This window comes from Jatropha curcas, chromosome 11 (assembly GCF_041381405.1).
Source record: "Jatropha curcas cultivar XTBG-Jc1 chromosome 11, XTBG_Jcur_1.0, whole genome shotgun sequence".
Lineage (NCBI taxonomy): Eukaryota > Viridiplantae > Streptophyta > Magnoliopsida > Malpighiales > Euphorbiaceae > Jatropha > Jatropha curcas.
This window is the reverse complement of record NC_143161.1, coordinates 24,846,798-24,859,482: the sequence shown is the minus strand read 5'-3', so window position 1 is coordinate 24,859,482 and position 12,685 is coordinate 24,846,798. Positions and strand designations below refer to the sequence as shown.

The 12,685-nt window shown below is 31.0% G+C and overlaps 1 protein-coding gene across 1 annotated transcript; it reads right to left on the bottom strand.

The window, feature by feature from the left end:
• Positions 1 to 7,963: 7,963 nt before the first annotated feature.
• LOC105636429 (dolichyl-diphosphooligosaccharide--protein glycosyltransferase subunit DAD1) lies at positions 7,964 to 12,018 on the bottom strand. Its single transcript, XM_012219700.4, has 5 exons — positions 11,857 to 12,018; positions 11,707 to 11,754; positions 8,592 to 8,679; positions 8,443 to 8,486; positions 7,964 to 8,232 (listed from the first exon to the last, which is right to left on the bottom strand). The coding sequence occupies exons 1-5, from the start codon at positions 11,938 to 11,940 to the stop codon at positions 8,149 to 8,151; spliced, it is 348 nt and encodes a 115-aa protein (XP_012075090.1). The 5' UTR covers positions 11,941 to 12,018; the 3' UTR covers positions 7,964 to 8,148.
• Positions 12,019 to 12,685: the final 667 nt, after the last annotated feature.

Below are 12,685 nucleotides of genomic sequence, written 5' to 3'. Positions count from 1 at the left end.
GTTAAGTGGAAGGAGTGAAAATTTTTATAGGAGTGAGATAGCTAAGGGATGCAGTGATATAAGAGCTGTATAACAGATGAACAAATCTATAATCAAGATATTATAAGGACAATCAAATTTGCATAGATGAGAAACAAAAATAGTTATTTCGAAGCGGCCTGTGATATAATAGATAGCGGAAGTTGCAGACGATTTTGCCTAAAGTTTTGAAGTACAGCAACCAGTTTTCAAAGTTTTGATTAATAAGAGTTTTATTAAATAACATATGTGAATTGGACGAGTTAATTCTTATGATTGTAAGTAAATTATAATTACAATTGTTTGCCTTTTGTAAATTATGTTTGGTCTTCACAAAGGAATGTCTAATAAAATTTAAATTTTCAAATGAAGTTACATAATTTTGAGAAAAATCTATGATATATGATATGTACTTTCCTATTAAACCTGGTTTATTTGTCAATTTTATTCAAAGAAAGATTTCTAAAGATTTCAGTAGCTGTCTGAAGATAGTGATTGGAGATTTAGGTAATTAACTCAAATTCTTGTAAGTTTTAGCTAGGTGGCACTAAATAGGATGGTTGGCGAGAGAATTACAATTAGAATACCTGACCCTTTTCTTTCCTCGGTTCATGTTATCCACTCTTGAGCTGTCTCCCTAATGATGGAAGTAATTTCTTATGACTTTGAATTCCCTATGTACCCCCCTTTCTTACCCTCTCCTACTAGATTTTAATTCGAGGACGAATTGTCTTAAGGAGGGGAGATTGAAATACCCTGAATTTTTATTTTCAAAACTTTCGAATTTTTATTAAATTAAAAATCTCGATCTATTTAAAATAATCTATTAAAAATATATATATAAATTAATTATTCTAAAATCAAATATCATTACTATTTATATTTATGTTCTTATTTTTATTGAGTTAATGGAGAAAATGTTACGAAATCTAATTAAAATAATCAAATAAATTGAATTGATTTTTCGAAAACCACACGAATAACTTGAGAACCAGTGGAAAATCCGAGAATCAAGTGAAAATCGAGCCAAATCATTAAATTAGACCAAACCGGTTCGAATCGAACTGGAATGGTCTAGAAGCTCCAAGATTTTTTTTCTTTCTTTATTTCCTTTTTTCTCCTTTTCTTCTTCTCTTTCCTGGCGCCAGCGTGAGCAGCGACCTCCTCCTCCTTTCCTCCCCGTTCCGGCCACTGGAGCTGATTGAGATCACCTCCGCGCCGTCGCGTCACCAGCGCAACTGTTCAGGCCTCCCTTCTCCTCTCTCCTTTGTTTTTGGCAAGCACAGCGACTGCAAGAGGAGTCGCAGTTTCGCTCCACCGCAAATCGCGCCTCCAGTTGGTTTTCCGACGATCTCAAGCAACGATCTAGGCGCAACAGATCTCCTTTCTTCCTCTGCTTCCATTCCGTGGCGTCAATCGTTGTAGTGTGGCCTGGATCAAATGAACTCAATGTGGCGGTCGGCCGAAGGTTTGAAGGAGGTTTCCGGCCGAAGGAGGCACCTTCAGCTCAAATTGGTCATATAATCGAGGTCCTGACATAATTTCAAGCATTTTGGTGTGCGAATCGCAAATTTCTGGGCAAGATTTGATTTTCCGGCCACCATGCATGGCGGTTGGCGGCGGCGGTCCGATGACCGGCCGGCGACACTCCAGCGAGGCCCCGAGAGACAGAGTCCTCTTCTCTTCGCGCTGATCATGGAATCGTCCCCCGGTTCTCAATTGGTATGCCCTAAGACTCAATTCTCAATTTTTGTATATAAAGAATTAATTGATTAATGAATTTAATTGAGTTATTAAATAGATTAAATTGAATAACAAGAAAATAGGTTATTGGGTTAGCTTAAAAATATATGAACATTTATAGTCTTTGTAAATAAATTAGATTGATTAGTGTGCGTATTTGGATAGCGAACATGATTTGTTAACTAGTTTAGGATTTTAGAATAATGTAATTGCAAACTAGTTTAGAACATTGTCAAATAAATTACATGAACCATAATTATAATTAGAAGGTTTGATATTGAGATAAAAATACCTAACTAAATTTTATGTAAGTTAATATAGGAATTTTAATAAATATTGTTAGGAGAAGTTGTAAGTTAAAGTAAATAGTTATAGGGCAATTAACACTATTAATGAATCACGCTTGGAGGTTAATTTGTTGAAATTATTAAGTATATATGTAAGTGTGATGAATGATATATGTAGCTTGAAGTTAATGGGATGTCTGAATTGATTGATCTAATGATTGAAAAATAAGATTATGGCGGACGGGTTGAGTTGTTTTGAAAGGAGGATGGGAATATAGTTGATTTATTGCCCGATGGATGGGCTGTGTGCATTGATTGATAAATATATAATAATATTGTGATATTTGAGCAGATAGATAGTCCAATTTTTAGGGGAGGTGCTGCCGAAATTTCGATAAGAACTTAGACTAGTTTTAATTGATAACATAATTAATAAGTTTATTTAGATTAATTCTATAGCTTAATACATAATAAATAAAGTGCTCTAATTATTTTATTATCATCATTATTTATTTAATTATTCAATCACTTATTTATTTTCATTATTATTATTGTTTATTATTATTATTATTTGTTCTATCGTTGCTGTTTATTGTTAACATTATTTATTTATTTGTTTGCATTTGAATATGAATGTCTAATCGTACATTGCATTCCGATATGTAACTGATCAATATGCCTACATTTAATTGCAATGTTTGATTAATTGTGTTGTGATGATGCTATGCTTTGTTTGTGTGGATTTGGGATGAAGTGGGTCACCATGGGTTTGTGAGACCGTTACCGTTATATGGATCCTGATTACCGTTACCGTTATATGGATCCATTACCGTTAGCCGGGTAAATGGGAGATCGGTGCCCCCGTGTGCACCTACCGTTAACGTTACCGTTAACCACAGGTTGGCTTCTCGTCGTTGCTCACCGGACAGTCTAGATTTAATCGCAGCCCGCAGGGTGGCCTCCTGTTGTGAGCGCCTGATGATCTAGATTGGATGGAGACCACCGGGTTGCCTCCTGTTGGTATATAAAAAAAAAAGAAAAAAAAAAGAGAGAGAGGGAATGGAAAAACAATGAGAGGGCTGGTCAAGTGAGGATTAGACTGGTCGGCCAGTATGGGGGATCGGCTCCCTGGTGCACACGTGAGTGGATGAGCCATGTGGGAGGACGGCTCATCGGGGTTTCGGTGACGCCACTGACCAATTTCCACGTGATGTCATTATATGAAGATGTTAATGATTGTGAGTGCTGGTGAATTGTCATTTGTGTGACTGGCTGTGTGAGCATATAATTAGTCGGATGACTAGATTGATATATTTATACATTTGTGTGAATGCGTGTGTTGTGCAATAAGTATTATTTTTTAGAAGGCTCACATATCTTGTTTAATTTTTCAGGAAGTAAGTTTCTCTTTAATTCGATCAAGTTATGTTCCTTCGCAATAGGGCTAGAAGAAAATTTTTTTCCAGCTTCATAATTATTTTACTATGTAATTATATGTATAAAAAGCTATGTATACCAAGCAGTTAATGACTCCGCAGTTGTAGAATTTACATATATTTAGTCGTGTATTAACATAGACGAAGTAATTCTATGAGCCCATATTAGAAATGTAATGTATTGTAAATTAGGTCCGAACTATGAAATGTTGTAGAAGATAAATTTGGGTCGAGAAATAATAAGATCTTGAGGTTTATTTTTCATAATCATATGGGCTAAATGTTGAAATTTATACCGAGATAATAGATTCTAGTGTTTAGGCTTACTACGGGCATCGGGGGCCTTAAGCTTACCTGGGCCCTAGTGCCGGTACGGCCCATGGAATCGGGTTGTGACAAAAAGAATGGTTATAATTGACTAGGTTACTCCTTTATTAATTATCTAAATAATTAGACCATGTTTGGTAAACCGTAGTAGAATGTAATGTAATATAATCAAAGAAATTATATTTTAAAAATTTTATTACTTTCCAAATTAAATCCTATTTTAAAAATTTAAAAGTGATTATACTCTAATTTGAATAACTATTTGAAATCATATCATACTAGCAACTAAGAGTGTCAAAACGAGTTTGTGTGTCTGGTTCGATACGAATTCATCTAATATATGACACGATTAGGGTCAACACAAACACGAAATAAAAATTAGGCAAATGACACGAACATGACACATGTAATCATCAGCAGATTAAGTAGTCGTGTTAACCTGTACATAACTCGTGTAACCTGCTTAATTCATAAGCAGGTTAAGTAGATCGTTTTCACTTGTATACAATCTACTTAACCTGTTTATGATATTCTTAAGTTTTAACCTATTTAACTGAAATCATATTTCAAATAAATTTTTATACATAAAATGTATATATTCTCCAAGATTCATAATCAAAATAATAAAATATTAATATGACAATATAGTTAAATAAGATTTTAGTTGGGGTATTTATATTTGACATTAAAATTATCTCTTTAACATAAATAAATGGAACACTCGCCTATCCCATGTGTCAATCCGTAACACGACACGTTTATATTCATGTCATAAATGTGTGTCTCATTTATGACACAAACCTAGTTAACCTCAACCTAATCTCGTTTATTTCGCATGTTAGATGAATCGCATATGCGTGTTTTGACCCATTTTAACACTCCTACTAGCAACTAATAGGTTTATGGAAGTCTTAAACTCTTAATGACTAATTAATTTCATTAGTTGTACTTTGAAGTTTTTTTATAGCAAGCTAGTTAATTCTTATTTATGTACATATTTGGATTATAATAAACTTGTAAAATAATCAGTATTAAAATTACAATTTATAAATAATAATAAATAAATATTCAATACTATTATAAAAATAATTTTTTATTTCCATAACATATTAAAATAAAAAATAATTTATTTATGATAAGTAATAATTTTTGAAAATAATTGTAACCTCAATATTCTCTTTTCTTAAAATATAAATTTATTTAAGATTTTTGCATGAAAATTAAGGAAAAATTAATTCTTTTAAATTATAACAAAATCAATTGTAATTTGATCTAATTACATTTTATCTCAAAACGAAAGGTAACTTGTGAAAATAAATTGTATTTAATATAAATAAGGATAACATTAGAAAAATATCATTTATTATTTCTTGAAATATTCAAAACGACTTATATTTTAAGACAAAATAATTACCTTAAACAACTTATATTTTACGACGAAACAATCACTTTAAAAAATTTATATTTTTATACGGAAGAATTAGTAAGTTATATGTGAAGTCAATAATAACCACAATTAAAATTTATCAAACAACATAATAAAAATTGAAAACAAATAGGCGAATAAAAATATATTTTTTTCTAATTTCTAATTTCTCCGTCTGCTTCCCCCTTCTTCATCTCATGCGCACAATTAAATAGAAAAATACTATTAATTACTCTTTTCACGTGGCTTTAATAATAACATTTGATCTTTCACAAAGATTAAAAAAATAATTGAAACACATTGATTTTTCAAAAATATATGTTAGAATCTATAAATTGCGCTTCTTAAAATTAAAACTCTCCATTAATTTTACTACAAAATACTTAATAAATATGGGTAAAATTGAAAAAATAATTAACATACTCTCAAGATCCTAAAATCCTAAATGAGCATTTAAAGTGAAACAATATAAAATGTCCATTTATTACTATTAAAGTAGAGCGGAGGAGTATTACCAATATTTGTCTTTTTTTTTTTTTTTTTTTTTTTGGTAGTTTCAATTAATCCAATTATACAAGTAGAAACCAAAAATCAAAATTCCATAATCCTATCAAAATCACCAACTACACCTCAACAACTCCTCATTTGCCACTAATGCCCTCTCCAATAATTAATTTAATGATAGATAATTAAAGAAAAATGAGATCAATATTAGATTAAAAATAATATAGTTGTGAACTTCTTTATTTTTTTATTACAAAAGATTAAAAAAAATATTGGATTTCTATCAGTAATGAAGATTTTAAAAAGATTTTTAAAAAAGATTTTATACCATAAATATATTAGGATTTTTTAAAATAATTATAATTAATAATTATTAACACCAGCCTATTAGAGATCTAAAATAATTTAAGATTTTACATTTATGGGTATTTTATAAACCGCCAATTGCATAAATTTATCTCTGAAGTTTATAAAATTTACCTTGTGGTACCCTCAAATTTGTAAGGACGATCTTATACTTTCACATTTCAGTAATACCTCTCGCCAAAAAATAAAAGTAAAAGTACTATGTTAGGTAAAGTATAAGATTTATATTTATAGGGATATTAATAATGTTATAATCAATAATAGTACTTTTAATACTTTCATAAACAGTATATTTCTTAATTATTAGTCTTTACTTTTACTTGAACTTTCAAAATTGCCCTTTACTTCTACTTTCACGAAATATGATATAATAAGCAAAAATACCAATTTAAAATATTATACTTGAAAATACTCCTTTTAAAAATTAATTTTAAATTGAAATTTTTGAATTTGAAAAATTAGGATAGTCCAGTAAGTTGGTAGAAATTAACATTTATTGTTTGTAGCCTTGAATTTACATTTTTTTTTATTTTTAAATTTTATGTTTCAAGTTTCAATTTTATTTTTTTAATTTCTGAATTTTATCTTTTAAAAATACAAAAAATAATTTTTATTTTTTTTGGAACAAAAGTTAAAATTTTAATTAATACAAAAATAAAAGTATTGTAGAAATAAACTTCTATCTATTTTGGTCTTGAATATTATGTTTTATTTATTTTGTATTTTTCATTTCTTCTTCCATTTTTTTTTTTTTATGATTTCATCTTTTAAAATGTGAAAATAATATTTTATTTTGTTTACATAAAATTAGATTCAAAAACATATTGACTAAGAACTAATCTGGAATAATTTGTTTCTCAAAATTTGTTTTACATTACGATAAATTCCGAACTTATAAATTTAAATATTATAAAAAAAAAATTAAAAGTAAGATACAGTTATAAGAAGTTACAGAGTTTAGGGTTAGTAACTGTATTAAGCCATAAACAAACACAATAAATTTAGGTCAAATATCTTTCCCCTTCTCTATGCAGCCATTTGGCAGAGGGATTTGTTATTGGCCTCTTCTAAAGTAAAATTATCTCATCAAGGATTCATTTTTTAAATTTTTTTTAATCTAATTAGTCAAATAAGTTGGTCCTCAATGTGACAAAACATAGAGAAATCTCCGGCAAGCACTTGGCCTCCGTGACTCGATTTGCTTTTGAAAAATTAAGTCATAATTTATGTTTGAACAATATTTTCAACTCTTAAAAGATATTTTTCACATCAATTATTTTTTCATTATTCAGTTGCAATATTAAAAATTAGTAAAAAAATATTAAAATTTTTAACTCATGATACCATAAAAATATTTATAATAATGATATTTCATGTTTTTAAAATTTTATTTTTAAATATAAGAAAAATGTAAAACAAATGATAAATTATAAAAGTCATAGTCATTCTAGCTGTGAATAATGACTATTGATAATTAATAAATTAAAAAAAATATGCATTTATAAAATTATAAATAAATTTATCAATATTTTAATCAAATCAATTAGAAAGATTAGATTATAAATCAATAATAAATAAAAAAGTATCAGAAAACATTTTCCATTACTTATTGTCCTTGTCCTGAACACCCCAAATAACGACAAATCGTAAAAAGTATTTTCCTTCAGAAGCCTTAAGAGAGCTCAAAGATGTGTGAAATTTCATCTATCCAAGATATATCTCAGCAGACAAGGGCCCAGGCCAACCATGTAAATAAAGAAAAAGATGAACCAACCACTCAGTTGACAAAATGGGGGAGGTACTGACGTAATGTTGCGCGCCTAGGGATCAATCATGGTTTGCTTGATCGACAAGGGTTTGTTCGTCTAAGCAACATTTATAATTTCATCATTATAAACAACTAAATAAGTAAAACCCCGACCGCAGTTCAATATTTCAAAAACATTAGCCAAAGAAAATTTGCTGCATTCATGGAACAAAACTATTTCATAACTACTGTCTCAAAAGTTACAGATGCAGGAATGTGTCCAGCAGATCAAGATTAACCCAGGAAGTTCATAATCACCAGATGAAGCACCAAATTGCAGAGAACAAAATCAGCAAAAGCACGCTCTGGAGGTAAATCCTACAGTTAGATGAAAGAAACATCCAATTACTTGATTGTAGAAACATAATTGCAGGAAAAAAGTAACAAATAACCCACATTAACTCGATGAGAGTGAGGGGATATGGCAAAAGAGATGGTTCTACTAAAATTTGGGAACATTAATCTGAATTTTCTTCAATTTTCTCATCAACTAATGGGAGCACAAGATTAAGCATACAGCAATCTCACCTTGAATTCCTTGTTTTCTTTGTTCACCTGGATACGGAGACAAACTGTGGCAAAATAAAAAAAAGTTCATTCTCAGGCTTAATCTCTCCATTTAAACTGAAACAGGCCAATAAACTAAAGAGTTAATTTTGCTAGTGCTGCCTGCTTACCAGCAAGGACTGCTGTGCCTACACAAGAAAGTACTCCTGAAAGAAAAGAATTGAATGGAAATGATCCAACAATGGCCATGTAACCCACCTGTCAATCAGAAAACAAAGTCAAAATGGTCTCAGATCTGAACTTCGTAATCAGTGATGAAATTTCAATTAGTTGAAATGAAAAAGGATGCATTCAAATTATTAATCACTATACGAGGAGAAAAAGCTATGAATAGTTTCAAATATTTGCTGGTAGTGCAGCAGATATTCTACATCAAAATCTACTTCCACAATAATGTGGCAATTCCATAGAATTTTGAACAAGATCTTCATAATTACAAGTTATATGCATTACATTTAGCAACAATTTGATGACCTTGCTTATTATGCTCATTAAATATGTTTCCTTTAATATTTATCGACTAGCATTTTAGCTCTTGCATGTAAAGTCCAGTAATATTGACAAGAAAAACAACAGTACACCAGAAAAGCCAAAGAAAATACAATTTCACCACAGACACATGTAAAAGTAGGGAATCATTGAGAAAAATGCAACAGATGAACAAAGAAGGAAAGTAACTCTGTCATCCACCATATTTGTTTATGCAGAAACCTTTTGTTGAGTATTCTGAATGTGCATGGTGCCAATTTAACTGGTCATATTTGTACCATGTTAAAAAATTGAAAGAACAGTATATAGGTCGACCAAACCAGAGATGAATGATTTTTTGTCACAAACATGAAAACCAACATGACCCATTACATTAAATGAATAAATGATTAATTTTCGCATCAAATACAAACACTTACATTTACTCAATATTTCTTTAGTCTATCATTCATTATTTCTGACAATCACAAATTTAACCTTAGTACTTTTTTTGGTCTGTGTATGTGTATAAAATGGTATACATGGTACTTTGTTTTTATAGTTAATTAATCGTGTTATGAGCATGTCAATTTCAGGTTGAAGGTTAGCCAAATGATACAATATAGTATCTCGCAATATACATTGCTATACATGGTACTTTGTTTTTTAGTTAATTAATTGTGTTATAAGCATGTGAATTTCAGGTTGAAGGTCCGGTCCACAAAATGATACAATATAGTATCTCGCACTATATATTGCTATTATTATAACAGCAACTGTTGGTGAATTTACCCTCCATCCTATTAGAATTCAACACTTTATACTATATAGAACAACTGCTAACATAATGACACTATTGCAACTTAGTTTCTCTTGCCAACTCCATTTTAAACCATGCAAGGAAAGCTAAAAAGTCAGCTGTCCAACTCAACTACTGTGGTGAGTTTGTGTTGTTGCAAATTTCATAATTCATATCATAAAATAATATGTGGGGGGGGGAAAATGTTGTAATACGTACGAAAAATGAGATTTTGCACTCTTGAATTAGGAAGAAAGACTCAATTGCACCTCATTGTAAAAAGTTGGCAATAAAGAAACAAGATTCAACTTCAATTATCTGCACTCCAGAGAAAAGTATGAATTTTTTTTTTCTTAGTGGAAAATACCATGAATATGCTAAAATCTATTAAAGGAATGAAACAAATGAAAATATCATATTTTCCTAGTGAAACACACATTCTTAAAAATAGAAATGGAGTATATTCCAAACGGCTCTTATTCCTTTTTCTCCTTGAAGGTTCTAATTTCAATTAAAAATAAAATGAAATACAAATAGTCAGTAAATATTCATTCACATTGTAATATCCAAAGTGATTGACGTAAAAAAAGCGTCTGTAGGTGGCTTTTTAAGTCTTCCATCAAATCTCAGGGCTCAGCCCTGGACAGTCGGTGATAACTGCCAAGCCTAGTTCTTTTATTTTATAATTGATAGCGCCTATACAGACCCACAACCTCCCTTTGTAATTAGATTGTGGCTTCTTCAATCTATTTCCATACAAGCTCTAATAGCTCACCTAAATATCTACTCATTTTAGTTTTCAAATAAAGCAATATCCAGCCTTAATAATCACTTCCTACAAATTGTCCTATATCACCTTTGATTGTTTTACCAACAGGACCATTAAAACCAAATCCTGTCAAAATCCACAAAGTATACCTCTTTCCAGACTCTTTCATTGTCTATGTATTTTCAATTCTTTCTATCAACATTGACAACTTGCCATATCTAAAATGCTAACACCACCCAAGCAATGGATACCTCTACGGGTTCAGCTTCAGACAATAAAATTAGTAATAGGGCCACCTAATCAGCCCAAAGGGCTAAAAAATAGTGGCCCCAATGTACTAGCTTCTAGTTTCAACCAGATAGGGCTCCAATTAACCTTTTAATTTCTAATGGTTGTGATTGGTATATGGGGTTCTGGTGAAGATCAAAGTTCTTTCTAAGGGCTACTCCCTCACACACATTTCTCGACTGGTTTCTTCGTGCCTTAGCTCTTGTTTGAAGGTTTTATTCATTTTGATTTATGACAAATTTTCTCATATTTCTTAGAATTAGTTTTCTGCCAAAAAGTCCTTTAATCCAAATAATTAAAATATACAATTTGGAAAGCATACCAAAAACAAAACAAAGACCCTGGTAATTGCAGTTCAATCACTAAAAAGTTATAGACAAAACATCAGATTCTGGAACATTAATTTTATCACAAAGGTAAGAAACGAAAGAGGAAAAAAGATTAGAATTTTCATCACATTTTTCAATTTTAACTAAGGCTTACACCCCTTTCAAAAACTACAAATTTACAAGAGAGAGAGAGAGAGAGAGAGAGAGAGAGAGAGAAACAAATAAGAAATTTGTACAGCCATTTGCCTTAGAGCGAGTCAAAATGGGAAAAATATTTGAATGAAAAGATTTCATGAGTGGAAATAGCTTAATAAACTCGATAAAAGAGCTGTAGAAAAAAGATGAATTAGATCAAATTGTAAGAAACACAGACTCCAGAATGGCAACAGATACTTTCCAAGCAATTAAATATAGCAAACAAATGAAAATTACCAAAACAAATGCACAATACAAATGCAGAGAATTCCTTTTTCTCTATTTCATTTGTGAACACATGATTATGTGATGGAGCAGATCTAATAAATAAGTCATCATTATCAAAGTTAAGAAACAGATAAATGACAAGGAAATACCTGAACTAGAGCAGTAAAAATCGCAAAGCCAACATAAAGATCGATGATCTGCCACACAAAATAACTATCGGTTAACAAATTCGTTCTACGCTTTGTATTGAGAGAGAGAGAGAGAGAGAGAGAGAGAGAGAGAGAGACAGACAGACAAACCTTGAGACCCGTAGGAGTGGCTGCATAAGCAGAGCGAAGGGAATGAAAGAGAGCTTGGGCGTCCTTGCTCGACGATCTCGCCATTTCCAACAACAGAACAAACTTCTCCGCACTACCAATGAGTAAGGAGAAGCCAAATTGCTACTTGGGTTGTTTTCTAGGGATTCGAGATTCAACACAGAAGTCGCTTATGCGTGGACCTGATGGGCCGGGCTCGATTGGGTTCAGACCGAAGCTGACAGGACCAGATCTTTATACACCAGCCTAAGCCTAGATCAGTCCGGTAAAAAATATAGGAAAAAGAAAACACCTCCGTACAACATACCTGAATTTAAAAACAAACGAGGCTTCCCTGAATTATGTGTCCATTGCATGTTCACCTTCTTCCGGCCAAAATCAGCCACATTTTTCTCGGTGGGCAAATATCAAGAGGCCAAATGCATAATTTACCTCTTGTACTTTCATTAAAAAATATTGTAACTCACTATAATTCGTGAATTACCTACTGCGACCTTATATTTTTTTTATTTTATATATATTACATTTTTCACTGGACTCCTATTGCACGCGTGAGTTGTGCTCACCATGAGCTGGCAAAAAAGCTCTGACATACTAGTAATTATAGTAAACACGACAACTCTAATTTTTTTTGTCCTATAAAATAGCTTATTAGACATAAAATAGTAGAAAAATGACAAATTACATAATTAAAAAGAAAGGAGCCCAGAGAATAGATATAATCAGAATAACTCAGTTTCTACCTTCTTCTTCCTCGAATAACAACACTGATAGGATATAAATATTCATATAGGGACTAAAATAGAATTTG

Coding starts and splice junctions, on each gene's coding strand:
- LOC105636429 (XM_012219700.4), bottom strand. CDS start 11,940: ATGGCGAGATCGTCGAGCAAGGACGCCCAAGCTCTCTTTCATTCCCTT. Junction 8,487..8,591: donor AGGCACAGCAGTCCTTGCTG/GTAAGCAGGCAG, acceptor ATTTTGCCACAG/TTTGTCTCCGTATCCAGGTG. Junction 8,233..8,442: donor AAGAAAACAAGGAATTCAAG/GTGAGATTGCTG, acceptor ATCTAACTGTAG/GATTTACCTCCAGAGCGTGC.